We start from the raw sequence: 18,147 nt of genomic DNA, 5'->3' as shown, positions 1-18,147 counted from the left end.
GTAGCCTAAAACTTCATCAGAAAACTGTACTAAGCGAGCGATCCGTACAGTATTAGAATGTATTGGCTCCTATGTGCCGAAGTTATTACTTCACGAAGTCTCATGGGACTTTGGGTAATAACTTCAGAATTTAATTTCTAATGTTAAAAACCTTTTACCGAACTCGTTTTTAACAGTAGAAATACATTTCTGAAGTTATTACCCGAAGTTTCATCCGAAGTCAATTCGCTCATCCCTAGTAACTAGGAAATAAAATACATAAAATTTCTACTAAATATTGACTTTTAACTGACTTTTAGTGTGGTGCTGTGACAATTCTGAATATATACCTTTTTAGGTGCAACACAGAAAGTGATTGGTATCAAATCCATGAAAACATTATCAAGAAAATGAATGCTCGATATAACTTAACAGGCTCAAATACAGGTTTGTAATAATCCATTTACTCCTGGCCACAACCTCATGCATATGATGAATGCAAAACCAGTAAATGTTAATAATGGGCCACTGTTACTACTGTCCTGCAGTATATCCTTCATAGTCCAAATATAAAAGAATGGCAAATCTACATAGTTATGCTCTGATGCAGGAACACCCGGCAAATTGCCTTGTATGATAAGCGGTAATAAATGTCAGATAGTCATAGTTGTTGTCGCCAAGTCAGGGATTATTGTAATGATTAAATATAATTATTTAAGGAAAACTCCATGGGCCAGATTTATCATTAGCTCAGGTCAGAATAATGGAGTGAAAAAGTCCCAAAAAAAGTCCCAAACGATAAAACTACGCATAAATTTGCGACTTTTTTCTGCTCTGCACTATGCTCGCCAGTTTTCTGAAAGTGGGCATGTTTTCTTATGTAAATGAATCTCTAGACAGATTTACTATTGGGATTATTTAAAAAGTCGCAAAAAAGTTGCAATTTCACTCCAGTGAGGACCATGCTTATCTTATGAGACTTTTTAATAGAACATGCGACTTTTTCATAAAAACTTGCGACTTTTTCGTAAAGATGTGCAACTTTTGTAAAGCTGCTTACTGACGGATAAACTGCTACCGTCAAACCACATTTATTACAGTCTTAAAGGGCTGATCATAAATCTGACTTGGCTAAAACTGACTTTAGCCATATGTGAAAGTGGAGTGAGCTGTCAGAGTCATGATAAATCTGGCCCCATGACTTTTACTTACGCTTATACTTTATGGAAATGATTTTTAAATAGAAACTGTAAAAAAGTTGTGAAACCATAGAGGTAATAATGAAGCAGATTATTTTGGAAAAAGTTGCGTCCATTGCCTCAGTGATCACACGTTTCTCTAGATTAATAGACTCTTACCTCTTGAGATTTCTGCGTATGCTGTAGTGCATCCTGGCAGAGCCTTTTCTGTATTGAGTCTCCTGGAGACGGGCGACTGCAGATTTGTGTTATTTTGCTCCTTCTAATGCTAAAATGTATGTTTTAAGAACCTTTCCACAAACTAAAATAAAGTAACTCATTATTGACGGGCACGTGTAGAAAGAAGCCTTGGGATTATAGGGAAGTTTCTTCACAATCAGTATCTCAGAAGTTATAGGAATTGCTACGACTGTTTAGATAACCTTTTTGAGCTATTACCTTTTATATGCATTTGATTATTGACTATTGTAGGTGTCTAGATCAGTAAGAGATAATTGCATCTGTTTTTCGAGTCAGGAAAGCTTTGAATATTCTCAAATATTGTTTTATTGCTTTTGCTGTGAATGTGGTTCTCTGAAAAGTTTATTTTTTTTTTTTGTTAATTTTTATTTCTACTAATTATTCAAAGCTGGCACAGATACATAGGTATGTGTACACCGATACATCAGATCCAGGCATACTCTGCCATTCTGGCTCTTACAAATCTTACATACTTTGCTGTTCACTAGTGACCTGCCACCTGATACATAAACAGCAATGAGACCATTAGCTTAATACCCACCTTTTGTACTATTTGTATATAGTAAGTGACATGTTGCAACAAATATATATTCGCTGTGATTGTATTGGTATTCTTTTCCCTCTCACTAAAGTTTGTATGCTCCACATTTATGTCCTAATATACTTATTTTATTGTCAGGCTGAGAAGGTTCTCAACAGACATAAAGACTCCAGGTTACTGCTTACATGACTCTGTGGAGAGTTTGGAAATGTTCAAAACCTGGCAGTACTTGTAGGTTGTCTTGATGTGTTTGGCGGCCCACTGTACCATGTATATAACATTTATTTTATTACTTAATATACTACTAGAACCACAGTGTAGTAAAGCTTACGTTGTTTAGAATTCATTGTTTCATGATTCGGAAGTTCACATTTGCTTTTTGGTCGGTTTTTATGCTTGCTCTTCATTCTGTTTATCAGCACCTGATTATTATATTGCTTTGTATATGTGTTCATCTTCCATGCGGCACCCACAACCATTTTTCAGGTGATCACATCTTCCATGCGGCACCCACAACCATTTGTCAGGTGATCACATCTTCCATGCGACACCCACAACCATTTTTCAGGTGATCACATCTTCCATGCGGCACCCACAACCATTTGTCAGGTGATCACATCTTCCGTGCGGCACCCACAATCATTTGTCAGGTGATCACATCTTCCGTGCGGCACCCACAACCATTTGTCAGGTGATCACATCTTCCGTGCGGCACCCACAACCATTTGTCAGGTGATCACATCTTCCATGCGGCACCCACAACCATTTGTCAGCAGCACATCACCCTGTGTAAACGGGATCGATTGCCACCAATATGTAAAGTGAATGGGAAGTGAATACTATGCATCGGCCTGCATAAAAGGCAATTTAAACAATTTGAACTACTTGTTTATTGCCGATCAGCCTGTGTAAGAGGACTAATTTCTTTGGACTGAGAATATGAGAACTCTTAACTAGGCAGTAGTTAATAGGGTGTAAAGCATTTCTTTACTTTTATGTCTTGTTATCATTGGCATTGACTTGCTGTATTCACTCAATACTTATGTGACTACATGCTACCTTACTGCTGCATATCTTGTGTGAAAATCCTTTCCTTCAGAAGAACAATTGTGAACACAGTTGATGTTTTTCCCTCTAATTTATTATGAAGTTATGTCCAATAAAGTAAACTTGTTTTTATTACAAGTTTTACATAAGCTATACCCTGGATAATAATATCTACCCCGACTAATGATATATGTCTCCTACACATAACCAGTAGAAGATGCGAACAAGCCCTGTGCCAGGTCTGACTTGTAGAACACATTCTCCATTTCTGTAAAACAAAATTTGGTCTTGGATAAAGGTAGCAAGAAAAGCCCTTGGCTCACTGCTCCAACAGCCTGTTTTAGCATAGGTGACCTTAACATCTTCGAAACATGGTTTGACCATTTTTGGGGCAAGTCACCAGTGACCGTTTTTGTTGAGTGATAAATCAGTCTTTGCATTCCTAATGAATACGTTAGACATAACTGTACAAGATTGCCAAACATATTCCAGCCATCACATTTCACACTATGGCACAGCCAGGCTTTACTAAATGTAGACTTTTGGCCACCTCGGCTCTGACCTGCTTTGCAAAGAACTGTTAGGACATTTTACCACATCACATTTTATGTTACCTGTTTGACATATGATCATTCTATTAAAGTCATTTTACATGAGCAGATAATCTGTCTGCAACAAGTGCTGACTGATGATATGGCAGGTCAGTCAGAGCTTGTTTTCTTCCATTTACGTAGTGTAATCATCTCCTGTATGTTCAGATGGACAATTGTTGGTCCCTATGAAGTTTGCATTATTGTAGGCAGCACATGCCCTGTTTGCCGACTGATGCTGGCAAATGATAATATTCATGTCTACGTAAAAGATGTGTTCAACGACAAACGAGCCTTTGAATGTTCAGACCATCGCCCTGTGTAAAAGGTCCTTTAGTCATGTTTGTGATAATCCACTTCCAGTGTTAAACAGGTTTAGAGATGCTTCTAGACTGCAGAATGTATTACTTTTGAAAGTATTAGAAGAAGCAGGGATATCAGATGAATTACCCTTCCTCTCCTCAAATTCTGTGTCCCCGAACCTGTGGTCATGTGTTTGTCCTTTTCCATCGGCCCCATCTCCTTCTGTTTGGTAATGCATAACACATGACTTCATGGTCAGAATTAGGCTTGAGTGAATCGAGCTTCGGATCATAGATCTGAAGTCACTTAGTTCAAACACTTTGTTTTAATGCTGTACCATGACATGTCTCCGTACAGCATTAAAATGTATTGCCTCTGTTGAGGCTAAAATTGTTTCACCTGAAGTTTGCGCGAAACTTTAGTGAATGAATTCGATATTCGTTTCAGCATCTTTAACAATGTTTAAAATTCAGAATCCGAAGCCGAGTTTTGTACCAAAGACAACTTCGGATTGCTAATTTTAAATGTTTTTAAATATGCAGAAATGAATACCGAAGTCTTGCGCGACTTAGGTGAAACGAAGTTTGCCTCAACAGAGGCAATACATTCTAATGCTGTACGGAGACAGGTCACCGTACAGCATTAAAACTAAGTGTTTGAACAAATCGACTTTGGATCTATGATCTGAAGCTCGATCCGCTCAACACTTTTCAGAATACATACATGTAGTCTTATAGAAATCTATACCCATTAAAGGGTTTAACTGGGAAATAATAGCCTATCCCCAGGATAAATCATCATTATCATATCAGTGGGGTCCAAGTCCTGGCACCCCTGCTGATCAGCTGTTTCAGAAAACTATACATCTTATAGTGGCAGTGCTTGATATTGCAGCTCAGCTTCAATAATTTGAATGGGGTTAAAGAGAGTCTGTCACCTCAATATGGCCATATACAGTGCTTACATTGTCCTATAGCACACCTATACATGAATGTAATGGTACCTTTGTCTTTTTCTTAACACTTGCAGAAGCTGGAAAAACGAACTTTTATTCATATGCAAAGGAGCACTCACAAATGCCCAGGGGCGTCGTTCACTGTGTTGGAGCCCAGGCTGCTCTGCCTTTTTTCATTGTTACCCTGCCCCAGCCTTTGGCTATGCCCGCCCTCCTATTCCCTTGCGTCATCCTTCGGTCCGGCCGAGATCCCGCACCTGTGCACTGCTTCGCCGGGCCGGGGCATGCACACTGCGATGCCCATTGTTGGCACGGCATCATTTTAACTACTGCGCAGGTGAACGGCACGAAACCAACGGCAATGTGGCGTTTGCCGGCGCATGTGCAGTAGTTAAAGCGATGCCATGCCCACAATAGGCATCGCAGTGTGCATGCTCCGGCGAGGCAGCGCACAGGTGCGGGATCTCGGCCGGACCAAAGGATGACACAAGGCAATAGGAGGGCGGGTATATGCAGAGGCTGGGGTGGGGAAACAATGAAAAAAGGCAGAGCAGCCTGGGCTCCAACACAGTTAACGCCGCCCCTGGACACTTGGTAGTTGCACACCTAGAGGAGTCCGCAGTGGACCTCTCCACCTAGTCTGTGCTGGCCTGTAACTGCTGACTGTCCTCACAAAGCTCATCCTCGCTTAAAAATGGAGCAGAGCCGGCGGCATACATTACTTGGCTAGCAGAAGGAGCAGCAAAAGCAAGAGGCAGATTCAGGACAGGTGAGGGCACAGAGGCAGTTCCTGGGCCATGCCAACTGTGCGTAGTGTAAGAGGAAACCACCGATTCCTGGCTGTGTATCTGTTGTCACTTGAGATGATGTTGAAGAGCGAGTCAACCGTTCCAGTACAGCTGGATTGTTGAATGACATTCGCAGCTCTGGCCTGCTGCTGTGGCTGCTTCCACCCCCTTCTTCTGTTGCTACTTGTGTCAGCTACAGCAACATTTTTGCCAGTGCCCATTCCTTTGGAGGGCCCAGGCAACTGTTTGTTGGCCATAGTGTACAGTAACATACTACATAAGGCCGAAAAAAGACATTTGTCCATCCAGTTCGGCCTGCGGCCTGTTATCCTGCAAGTTGATCTAGAGAAAGGCAAAAAAAAAAAAAAACCCTGTGAGGTAGAAGCCAATTTTCCCCACTTGAGGGGAATAAAAATTCCTTCCCGACTCCAATGAGACTAACTCCCTGGATCAACGACCCCTCTCTAGTAGCTATAGCCTGTAATATTATTACGCTCGAGAAATACATCCAGGGCCCTCTTGAATTCCTTTATTGTACTCACCATCACCACCTCCTCAGGCAGAGAGTTCCATAGTCTCACTGCTCTTACCATAAAGAATCCTTTTCTATGTTTGTGTACAAACCGAGGATGTCCCCTCGTCACAGTCACAGTCCTGGGGATAAATAGATGATGGGATAGATCTCTGTACTGACCCCTTGATATATTTATTCATATTAATTAGATGTCCCCTCAGTCGTCTTTTTTTCTAAAGTGAATAACCCTAATTTTGATAATCTTTCAGGGTACTGTAGTTGCCCCATTCCAGTTATTACTTTAGTTTCCCTACTCTGGACCCTCTCCAGCTCTGCTATGTCTGCCTTGTTTACAGGAGCCCAGAACTGTAGACCGTACTCCATGTGTGGTCTGACTAGCGATTTGTAAAGTGGTAGGACTGTGTTCTTATCACGGGCATCTATGCCCCTTTTGATGCAACCCATTATCTTATTGGCCTTGGCAGCAGCTGCCTGACACTGGTTTTTGCAGCTTAGTTTGCTGTTTATTAAAATTCCTAGATCCTTTTCCATGTCAGTGTTACCGAGTGTTTTACCATTTAGTATGTACGGGTGACTTGCATTATTCCTTCCCATGTGCATAACTTTACATTTGTCAGTGTTAAACCTCATCTGCCACTTATCTGCCCAAGCCTCCAATCTATCCAGATCCCTCTGTAGTAGTATACTGTCCTCTTCAGTGTTAATTACTTTACACAGTTTAGTGTCATCTGCGAAAATTGATACTTTAGTATGCAAGCCTTCTACAAGATTATTAATAAAAATATTGAAGAGAATAGGGCCCAATACTGACCCCTGAGGTACCCCACTAGTGACAGTGACCCAATCTGAGTGTGTACCGTTAATAGCCACCCTCTGTTTTCTATCATTGAGCTAGTTACTTACCCACATACAGACGTTTTCTCCCAGTCCGAGCATTCTCATTTTATATACTAACCTTTTATGTGGTACAGTGTCAAATGTTTTGGAGAAGTCCAGATATGCGACATCCATTGATTCGCCGCTGTCAAGTCTAGAACTTACCTCCTCATAGAAACTGATTAAATTTGTTTGGCATGACCGATCCCTCACGAAGCCATGCTGATATGGCGTTATTTGCTTATTTCCGTTAAGATGCTCTAAGATAGCATCTCTCAGAAAACCTTCAAACAGTTTACCCACAACAGATGTTAAACTTACCGGCCTATAGTTTCCAGGCTCTGTTTTTGGACCCTTTTTGAATATTGGCACCACATTTGCCATGCACCAATCCTGTGGGACATTCCCTGTCGGCATAGAGTCCGCAAATATCAGAAATAAGGGTCTGGCTATGACATTACTTAATTCCCTTAGGATACGGGGGTGTATGCCATCCGGTCCTGGCGAATTTGTCTATTTTAATCTTTTTAAGTCGCTGATGTACTTCTTCCTGGGTCAGACAGGACACTTTTAATGGGGAATTTATTTTTACATTCTGCATGTCATCTAACAGTTTATTTTCCTCAGTGAATACATTGGAGAAAAAAAATATTTAACAGCTTTGCTTTCTCCTCGTCGCTCTCTGCGACTCCCCCCTCATTACTCTTTAAAGGGCCGACACAATTTCAGATTTATACTTTTTAACATTTATATAATTGAAGAACATTTTAGGGTTAGTTTTACTCTTTGGCAATTAATCTCTCGGTCTCTAGTTTGGCCGCTTTTATTTGTTTTTTTACATGTTCTATTTTTTTCCTTTAGTTTAGTATAGTTTTCAGTGCTTCCGTGCTACCCTCCTGTTTTAGTTATTTATATGCTTTTCTTTTTGTCTTTATTACTTTCTTTACAGTTCTATTTATCCACATTGGTTTCTTTTTGTTCCTTAACCTTTTATTCCCATACGGTATGTACCTCTCACAATGAGATTTTAGGATGTTTTTAAAGATATCTTATTTTGTGGCTGTATTTTTATTTTTGAGGACTTTGTCCCAGTTAGTTAGGCCTATGGCCATCTCTTAGTTAGCTAAATTTAGCTTTTTTGAAGTTTGGTATTTTTGTTCCTCCCTGTAGAAACCGCTCTTTTGAATGATAATTGGAAGGTTATTAACCTTTATGGTCACTATTTCCCAGGTGTCCACCAACCTGCACGTTCTGTTGATTTGTCAGGCCTATTGGTTGATACTAAGTCCAGTATGGCCGTCCCTCTAGTCGGGTCCTTAAACCAGTTGGAGCGAGGTAATTGTCTTTAGTTTTGCCAAGAACCTGTTTCCTTTATGAGATATACAGTTTCAATTTCCCAGTCTATATCTGGGTAGTTGAAGTCCCCCATAATAACCACCTCATTATGGTTTGCCGCCTCGTCTATCTCGTTTAGTAGTAGATTTTCTGTGGACTCTGGTATATTAGTGGTTTATAGTAAACTCCTATTAGTAAATTGTTGTTGTTTTTAGCTCCATGTATCTCTACCCACAGGTGACTCCACATGTTCATGTCCCTCACCTTATATCATCACGAAGTGTGGGCTTTAGACAAGACTTTATGTAAAGGCAAACCCCTCCCCCCTCTCGGTGTTGGCGATCCTTTCTAAACAGACTGTAAACCCTGTACATTAACCCGCTCAGTCATAGCTATCATCCAGCCATGTCTCAGTAATTCCCACTATGTCATAGTTCTCCTCACACATGCCTAATTCCAGCTCCCCAGTTTTATTAGTCGGCTTCTGGCATTGGTATACATACATTTGAGAGGTTTATGTATATTTTTTACCCTACACCTTTCCTTCTGAACTGTTCTAGTCCCTCCTTCCATTCCTCCCCCAGTCCCACTACCTTGCCCCCGGTCTCTATCTGCCCTAGTTTCCCCTCCTATAATGTAATTTCCCTACCCCCCAGTCCCTTTGCCTTTCTTGTGTGGCTCGTGGTACAGGCAGTATTTCGGAAAATACTACCTTTGAGGTCCTTGCCCTAAGCTTTTGACCTAAATCCCTGAAATCATTTTTAAGGACTCTCCACCTACCTCTAACTTTGTCATTGGTTCCGATATAGACCATGACCGCTGGATCTTCTCCAGCCCCTCCCAGTAATATGTCAACCCGATCCGCAATGTGTCAAACTCTAGCGCCAGGAAGACAGCACACTGTTCGGCGATCAGTCTTTGTGACAGATTTCCCTATCTGTTCCCCTAATAATGGAGTCTCCCACTACCAGCACCTGTCTGCCTGCCCTGCCCTCTCCTGGTTCCCTGCTTACTGGAGCTGACATTCCCCTGACTGGCAGAGGAAGTGTCCGGCTGCAGCAGTGCCATCCCTGGACTGACATCCCCCTCATCTGCCAAACGTGCAAACTTGTTGGGGTGTGTCAGATCAGGGCTAGCCTCCCTGGAACTATTACCCAGCTAGCTACCTCACTTTCCTCAGCCTCCTCTCTGTCACCCTCCCCCTCATCTACCCCAAAGAGTGCTTGCTCGGTGAGAAGCAAACTCTTTTGCAAATTGTCAATGCCTCTCAGTATTGCAATATGCCCGTTTAGAGACCCGATTTGCGATTCCAAACGGGTAATTTGCTCACATCTCGAACAAAAGATATACACCCTCGAATGGCTGTTCCAGGACTGCATACATCATGCAAGATGTGCACTTGACTGCGTTGTCAATTGTGCAACACATACTAAATAGGGATTACAACAGTAAAAAAGTAAAACAGTAATATGATTTAGAATTAGACCCTGTCTGCTGTAGTTGAAGGAGCTACCTAGAATTAAGCCACAACACACAAGGAAATTATATCCAACCTTAGTTTCCTGCTCCTTGTCTCCTTTTCTTTAACTCCACTTAATAAGAAGCCCACTTAGTAGAGCAAGCCTCAGTAACTGTATCAGTAGTGTAATGGATTAACTAAGAATGTGGCAGCAGTTAAACAAGATACATGTGGCGATATATTAGACCACCCTTTGATACTGAGGCACAGTCAGTCTACTCTATAAGTAACGTATTAACTATAAATATGGCAGCAGTTGAACAAGATGCACACAGCGATATATTAGACCACCCTTTAATACTGAGTCTGAGGTGCAGTAAATCTATGTATAAAATAACAGATGAATGTCGCAGCAGTTGAACAAGATGCATGCAGAAATATATTAATACTGAGGCACAGTAAGTCCATGCATAAAATAACAGATTAACTATGAATGTTGCTGCAGTTGAACAAGATGCACACGGTGATTACACCTCAACCCTGCAGTCTCTCTGCTGTCTCACTATGTTCTCCCTACAGTCTCAAAAAATCTCTCACTGCACTGTCCCTGCACTCTCCTTATCCAATATTCTTTTTAAAACAGTTTTCAGCAACACTGTCCCTAGCTCATGAGTGCTTGGCATGTCTCTCCCTATGCTCGGCTCAACAGATGAAATGACGGAGACCGCACGGATAAGGCTTTTATAGGACTTAGCCCATCCCCTGTTATGTCAATCTGTGGATTGGCTGGCTGCACGGCATTATGGATGATCTTGTGTTCCCAGGCTTCTTACTTTTACTTTGTAACACTGCCATTTGAGAAAAAAAAAATATTTGTTACCACGAAGCGCAAGGAAATTCGGAAATGCTTTAAAGAGTAACTAAACTTTTGTACTAACTTCTAATGTTGTCCCTAACTCCCTAAAAAATATTTTACTTTTCTATTTTTCTAGTACTTTTTCACCCCTAAAGCGCACCAGTTACTGGTGCGCTAAAACTCAGTTCGCCTTACACCGCTGAGTTGTCAGCGTTGTATGGAGTACTAATTTTATGAATGGGGCCGCATCAGCGCAGGGAGGGTTGCCAGGAGCGCATATTGCTGCTTCTGCCTGTGCTCTCTGGACTATTACTAACTGCTGGCATAGCACATGGGTGTCTGCTCCGCTCAGCTAAGAGAACTGCATGTCAAGATCCCGCTCCGCTCACTAATCCTGTAGGGAGAACTGAGTTTTAGCGCACCATTGAATGGTGCGCTCTAGGGGTGAAAAAGTACTGTAAAATTTGAAAATTTATAAATAAACAAATTAAAAGTTAGTACAAAAGTTTAGTTACTCTTTAAGGCCATTTTCTACGGCATAAACTGGCCTGGCCCACCCTCTTCCCAGCCCATGCCGTGCACCCTTTTTCAGCCAATTCGCAAAAGTTGTGTGAGCAGGTTCAAGGGCTTCTGTCGCCCCCTATTGTGCAATTTTCATTAGCCGACATAAGCTATTTGCTCATGTCAGCTGAGTGCAATCATACATGTCCTACCTTTTGTCTGTGGCTTATTTTTTGTAAAAATCATACTTTTATCATATGCAAATTTCTTCACTACCAGCAAGTTGGGCGTGTACTTGCTGGTAGCCGCCGCATCTGCCGCTTCTAGACACGCCCCATCTCCTCTTGATAGACAGGGCCAGCGAGCGCTCTCCTCCTCCCGTTGGCCCCGTCTGCTGCTAAATTCCTGCGCTTGCGCCGTAACGTTCCTCGATCGGCGCAGGCGTACTGAGTGAAGGACGCGCACTTGCCAGCTCCTTCCTCAGTGCTCCTGCGCCGATTACGTCACACTACACCCGGAAGAGAAGACTGACTATTATCGCTGATGCTGGCAGTCTTCTCTTCCGGGTGTAGTGTGACGTAATCGGCGCAGGCGCACTGAGGAAGTTGCTGGCAAGCGAGCGTCCTTCTCTCAGAGCGCCTGCGCCGAATGAGGACCGGTACGGCGCAGGATTTCATGGGCAGAGAGGGCCAGCGGGAGGAGGTGAGCGCTTGCTGGCCCTCTGCTAATAGCACTAAAATGCAACTTTTATAAACTGAAATGCGCCATTTCAGCCAACCCTGCCCGAATGGACTTGTGACTTTTGAAGCACATTTACGACATGTCCAGTGGTAATTTGCGACTTTTGTCTCAGACTTGGGACGTTTTAGTTATTTTGTTTTTGTTAAACCCTGTTGTTTTTCTCATTTATATTAGATAAAAATAATTGCATCCTGTTTTAATACTTACCTGTCACTTGTTCCCACGACGAGTTTGTTTTCTTTTCATAAATGGGACTTTTTGACAAAAAGTTGCATCTTTATGCCATAAATGCGACTTTTTACACAAAACACCACCACATAAACTGGCTTAATTGTCTGCAACAATTTGAGGCATTTCTGCTGATAAGAGGATGATAAATGAGGTGTAATATGCGCCAATTTAATAGCCCTTCCCACTTTGACATTTAGAATTTCTGGCGTGATGCATTCTTTATAGTGAACATTGTGTAGAAAACAGTTGATATATTTGGTGTAAATCAAAATGCCGTTCTTTTTGGCGCATTTTACGCTATAATTCTGGTGCAACATGCTTAGTAAATGTCCCCCCATAGTGTTCAACTAGTTTTTCATTTTGTCACTTGACTGTTCATTAATTGCATGCCTTTTTTTCTTAAATTATTTAATATCTTGCAGAAACACAATCTGTAAATAAACAATAACATTTGATTAACGTGATTTTCTGGAAAATGTAACGTTCCCTTGTTTCGGAAAACACCTCATTTCTTGTAATCAAATTAATAAAGATGGGGCAGAACAGCCTCTTCTTCCTAGTTGGAAGTTTTGATGCTAGTGATAGAGTGGTGCAAGCTACATATAGTTGGGTAATGTTTTTGGTGCCTTGCGATATAAAAACTTGCACTAAACAGCTGATATTCAGACCAGGACAGAGCACCACAACACGTATTTCACTCTCAGGCTTCATCTGTGGTAAAAACCGAAACGACAAAATTAATGTCTAGTAATTTGAAACTTGCTAGCTTTGTGTCAATGGTATATGTATCTGTGACCACACTGTGTGTTGCAATAGACATTATGCATGAAAACAACCCTGTAAATGTTGCCTTTAACAAGCAGTCAGATTCCAGATTAAATTTTCAAGCCTGTTCTGGAAAAATTAAAGCAGACATTTGTGGAGCACACGTTCGCCTGTTAGAACAATTTTCATGAACGAAGCCTATTGTTTGTGGTCACCAGTAGTGTACAGTTGGCTCATGGCCTTCACAAGCTTCAGCTGTGGCCAAGTATGTGACAGTAGAGTATCTTGGGAAAGGCACCATTCACTGTTCTGAAGTACTGTAGAAATGCTACTGTTTCACTGAACTCTAAAGTGATGAAAAGTACTATTGTACTATAATGAGTTCCATGCACATTCTCAGTGGTAATAGAAATTAGAAGTACAGTACTCATCTGATGTTAAGACTTCTAAAACAATCCAGGCATAGGTGTGATCACTGAATATTTGCTTCCTTACATATTCATCTATAAAGTAGATAAAGCTTTGGTTGTCTGGTCTACTGGAATTCACTCTTCAGCATGGCTAGTCTGGTTCTGACTACTTGAGTTATGCTTCATTTGCTGAATTTAATTCAAAATAGCCTCAGAATTTCTCCTGAATGCTTAACTTCTGAGCCCTTTTCTCACTTTTCTTCCAGGCTTGGCAGTTTCTCTTCAGCTGCTTCATGGAGACATTGAACAAATTAGAAGAGATTACTCTTCAGTGTTTACCCGTGGGGTCTCTATAACAAGAAAGCTCGGCTTCTCCGATGTCATTATGCCTGGTAAGCTTGAGGAAAACAAAAAGTATATGTTGCAGTAGCTGCAGATCTTTTAGTAATTGCTAACGTTCCCCAAAAAGACTTTTCCAGCCATGATTATTGCATTACAAGATGTTTCCTTAGTTACATTAATACGATCCAGTTTTACACATTGCTATTTCTTGTTCTTGCTTTTTATTAACTTTAAACTGACATCCCACTTTGAGAATTTTTCCTAACACTTCATTTCCCATATCACATAACAGAATATATCAAATGGGGAAAAAATTGTGTGTAGCATCCGAACATCTTATAATGGCTACTACTATCACTGACAACGGCAACATGACATTTTAAAGAAATGTCTACATAGTTCTTGCCCTTGATTCTGTTCATCTGAAGTAAATATAGCATATAATTTGATTAATACATTCAATTTCCAAGATTTTGTAACCTTGTTTCCTTTTTGTTCTTTTTGCTTACTTTTTTTGCAGGTGAAATGAGGAACGATTTATACATCACTATAGAAAAAGGAGAATTTGAAAAGGGGGGAAAAAGTGTTGCAAGAAATGTTCAAGTTACCATGGTAATTGTGAACAATGAGGGACAGATTCTAAAGGTAAATTTGAAAGCATTTACATTTTTTGTGAAACAGGCTGTTCACACTAGTTTTGTGGCTTCTGCATATATTGAAGTGATCACAGCTATGGCAAACTATAACTTTAAAGGGGTTATGTCAAGTATTAAAGTTATCCATATCCACAAAATAGGGGATAACTATCTGATTACTGGGGATCCAACTGCTGAGACCCCCAAAAATCCAGAGAGGGGGGGGTCCCATGACCCTGTCCTGAAGAAATGGAAGGCCAAGCATGCGCCCTCGCACTCCATTCATTCTTTATAGGACTGCCAGAAATTGCTGAGCTTTGTACTCGGCTATCTCCAGCAGTCCCATAGAAAATGAATGGAGCGGGAGGGCACATGCTCAGACTTCATCAGGATGGGATCATGGGGGCCCCCACTCTCGGGTTCAGTGGGGGTCACAGTGATCCGGCTTCCAGCAACCAGTTAGTTTTCCTGTATCCTGTGCAGGACTTCGTGTTCTTCTTTATTCTGAATATAGTTTTTAATGGCATTGGCTGTATGTTTGGTGTCCTTGCTCTGCTGCGGAATAAGTTTGAAGCCAAGCCAATCAGACATCTCCTTGATGTTATTGCATAATAGGTATCTGCCTGTATTTCTCAGCACTGAGGACACCATTAATCCTGACCACACTGATGACCGGCCAAGGAAATAGGAGAGACACATCATGCTTATTTAAAATTAGAAGATGTCCAGCAGTGCCATCAGTTCAGAAATGACAGAAAACAGTGGAATGACAGAAAACTGCTGCTTTAGGCCCCCAACCTCAAAAGAGGCCCATTCAGGAGCGATTTTAACTAGCCACAGGATTGGAGGTTGCACGGAAGGATGGGGTTGCGAAAGAGTTGCTTGGTTTTGGGGGGGGGCATTCAATTATTTGCTGTGGGGTCAGTCATCTAGTTACGGCACTGTTAGGTACAACCATCTACTGTTTGGAGAAGTCTGCTTAGAAGTGGCCTTCATAGAAGAATTGGGGCCAAAAAGCCATATCTTCAACAAGGCTAAGCCACTCAACTAAGCATTGGAACTGGAGTGCAGAAAAATGGCAGCAGGTGCTCTGGACTGTCAAAATTTGAAATATTTGGCTGTAACAGAAGGCAGTTTGTTTGCTGATGGTCTGGAGAGTGGAACAATAATGAGTGTCTGCAGGCGACAGTAAGCAGAAATAGACGCAGCTCCATCCTTCGGCGCTAAATGAACCAACCAGGAGTCTTCATCAAATGTTTCTTTATTATTTTTTCACAAACACTTCACACGTGTGAAGTGTTTGTGAAAAAAATTATAAAGAAACGTTTGATGAAGACTCCTGCAACTTGCAACTTCTGATTGGTTGGTTCATTTTGCGCCGAAGGATGGTGCTGCGTCTATTTCTGCAAAAATAATTCTCTGTGAGGCTTCAGGCATACTCCTCAAGGGGACCTACATCCGTGGCTGCACACTGACCTTTTCTGGGAATTGAAATTATTCCCATCATGTCTACAATAGGGTTGTGCCTATCATTTGCACAACCCTCTAAGGTGAGCCTCTGCTTGGAGTATTCTTTTTTTTTTTTACCCGTGCATACGGTATTTACCCTATGGCGCGCCTTTCTTTGTTTATTTAGTAAACAACGCCTGTGAACACACACGCAGGTGACAGTAAAGCATGGTGCAGGTTCCTTGCAAGTTTAGGGCTTCATTTCAGCAAATAGATTTGGTCAGGATTAATTGTGTCCTTTGTTGACAAGAACAGGCAGATACTTATCCATGTAGTCATCAGAGATTAGTCTGATTGGCTCCAAATTTATTCTGAAGCAGAACAACAACCCCAAACATACCACCAATGTCATATTAAACTATCTTCATCATGAAGAAGAACAAGGAGGCTTGGCAGTGATGACAGGACTTGTCATAGGACACCTGCGCCCTTTATATGGTTACTCCCTTGGAACTTGGAAAGTGAAAATCCCTCTTCATATATGTAAGCCCAAAACGTATGACACTGTACACGCCCAAAAAAAAGCTATGCTTTCCTATACAGTGAAGATGTTTTTCTGGCACATATCATGCTAAAAGAACAGTCTTATTTCCTTTGTGGGGTGCATGGGAGCGTACCTAATGCACACACTAAAATGTGCCAAAACTGTCATGTGAATACAGCCTCTATCAGCATCCTCCTGCACTCCAGCTGTTCTGAAACTACAACCCCCAGAATCGTCCTTTCACTTCTGTGGGAGTTACATTAACAGCCGAGTAAGTGTGCACGCTGGGAGTTGTAGTTTCACAGCAGCTGCAGTCCGGAAGGTTTTTGATCTCTGGAATAGAGCCTAATATGTTCCCTGCAAAATGGCTGCTCATTCATATTCATCAGGGGTTCTGCCCACTTAGAATGCAAGATTTCAAAGCTGATTGGTGGATCATGTAATCTCACATACTGATTGGTCAGAGCCTCATTGACATGGATGAGTAAGCCTTGTTTTAATTGCATTTTATTTGGTGCACTATGGGAGTGTACATAAATAACTTTGTAATATATATATATACACACTTATTATTCACACAACCAAAATAACCTGTAAACAATAAAATAAAAATGAAAAGTCAAAAATAGCTTTTACTATATTTGCAAAAAAAATAAAACATATATATATATATATATATATATATATATATATATAATTATATAACAAAGTTATTTATATATAATATATATATATATATATATATATATATATATATCGGTATATATAAATTTGTAAATATAGTAAAAGCGATTTTTTTTTTTTTTTTTTTTTGTTTTTATTGTTTACAGGTTATTTTGATTGTGTGAATAATAAGTGTAATTTTTTTTTTGCTTTTATGAAAAGTATGCACAAAAATATATTTTATGAAAAATAATCTTAAATTTGCAAGAATTTTTTTTTCATTACATTTTTATACTCCCATTAAGGAATTACTGTCTTAGAAATGTATTTTATACTTATAGTGTGTTAGCATACTCCTGTATGCTAACACACTATGCACTGTGTCACTATGGAACAGGATGTGGTTAGGGCAATACTAGTGTGCCCTAACTGCAGGATTACTGAATTTACCGTCCTGAGATCCTTTGTAGGTCCCCAGTGCTGACTGCAGATCACTTATGAAGCTATTAGTTACAGTCCGTTTGTAGATCAGGAGTGTTAACAGAAGCTCTCGGCTCCCTCTAAAACAGTGGCGACAAAAGACAGTGGGTGGTCCGTAACGGGGTAGACACAAGGCATCCGTAGACTCATTTACTTCAAAATTGAAGTTTGTGAAAATGAGACAAGCTTACGCTAACGCTATAAAAGATACTTAACTTGAACATATAATCTACTACTGATTGCACATCAGTAATTTGTGATAAATACGCTTTAACTGAATGCACCAAACAGCAGATGATATTGGATGCTCAACTTCTGTTAACCTATTCCTGTATGTTGTAGGCATTCACTGTGATGTATAGATGTAGATTTTGGTAATCCGTGTTATACCTTTAATAAAGGCAGACCACGACGTGCCTGCTACTGGGCCTGAGAGGGAGAGGGGACTGATGTTGATCTCTGCTTCTGACATTCTGAAGTGAAAAAACTGTATTTTCATGCATCTGCTATTACTGGGGGATCTCAGTGCAAAGACATTGTAATAGATTCCATTGCACTGTATAAATTCCTGTGCGCAGAGCACCCTAGTGGTAGCTGCAGGCAGCCAGCTTTGTAATATGTGAAGTACTTATGTCTGTTACATTGAGAAATCTGCTGCTCAGGATACGCACCATATTTTTTAA

The 18,147-nt window shown here is 40.8% G+C and overlaps 1 protein-coding gene across 1 annotated transcript in view; it reads left to right on the top strand.

The window, feature by feature from the left end:
- Positions 1-18,147, top strand: part of DOCK4 (dedicator of cytokinesis 4) — a 321,839-nt gene that overhangs the window by 137,600 nt on the left and 166,092 nt on the right. The window contains exons 13-15 of the mRNA XM_040411036.1: positions 338-426; positions 13,618-13,743; positions 14,214-14,338. Coding sequence (XP_040266970.1) covers positions 338-426; positions 13,618-13,743; positions 14,214-14,338 — 340 coding nt within the window. The remainder of the gene's footprint in view (positions 1-337; positions 427-13,617; positions 13,744-14,213; positions 14,339-18,147) is intronic.

This window comes from Bufo bufo, chromosome 1 (assembly GCF_905171765.1).
Source record: "Bufo bufo chromosome 1, aBufBuf1.1, whole genome shotgun sequence".
NCBI lineage: Eukaryota > Metazoa > Chordata > Amphibia > Anura > Bufonidae > Bufo > Bufo bufo.
The sequence above is the reverse complement of the archived record's forward strand: the minus strand, read 5'-3'. Positions and strand labels throughout refer to the sequence as shown.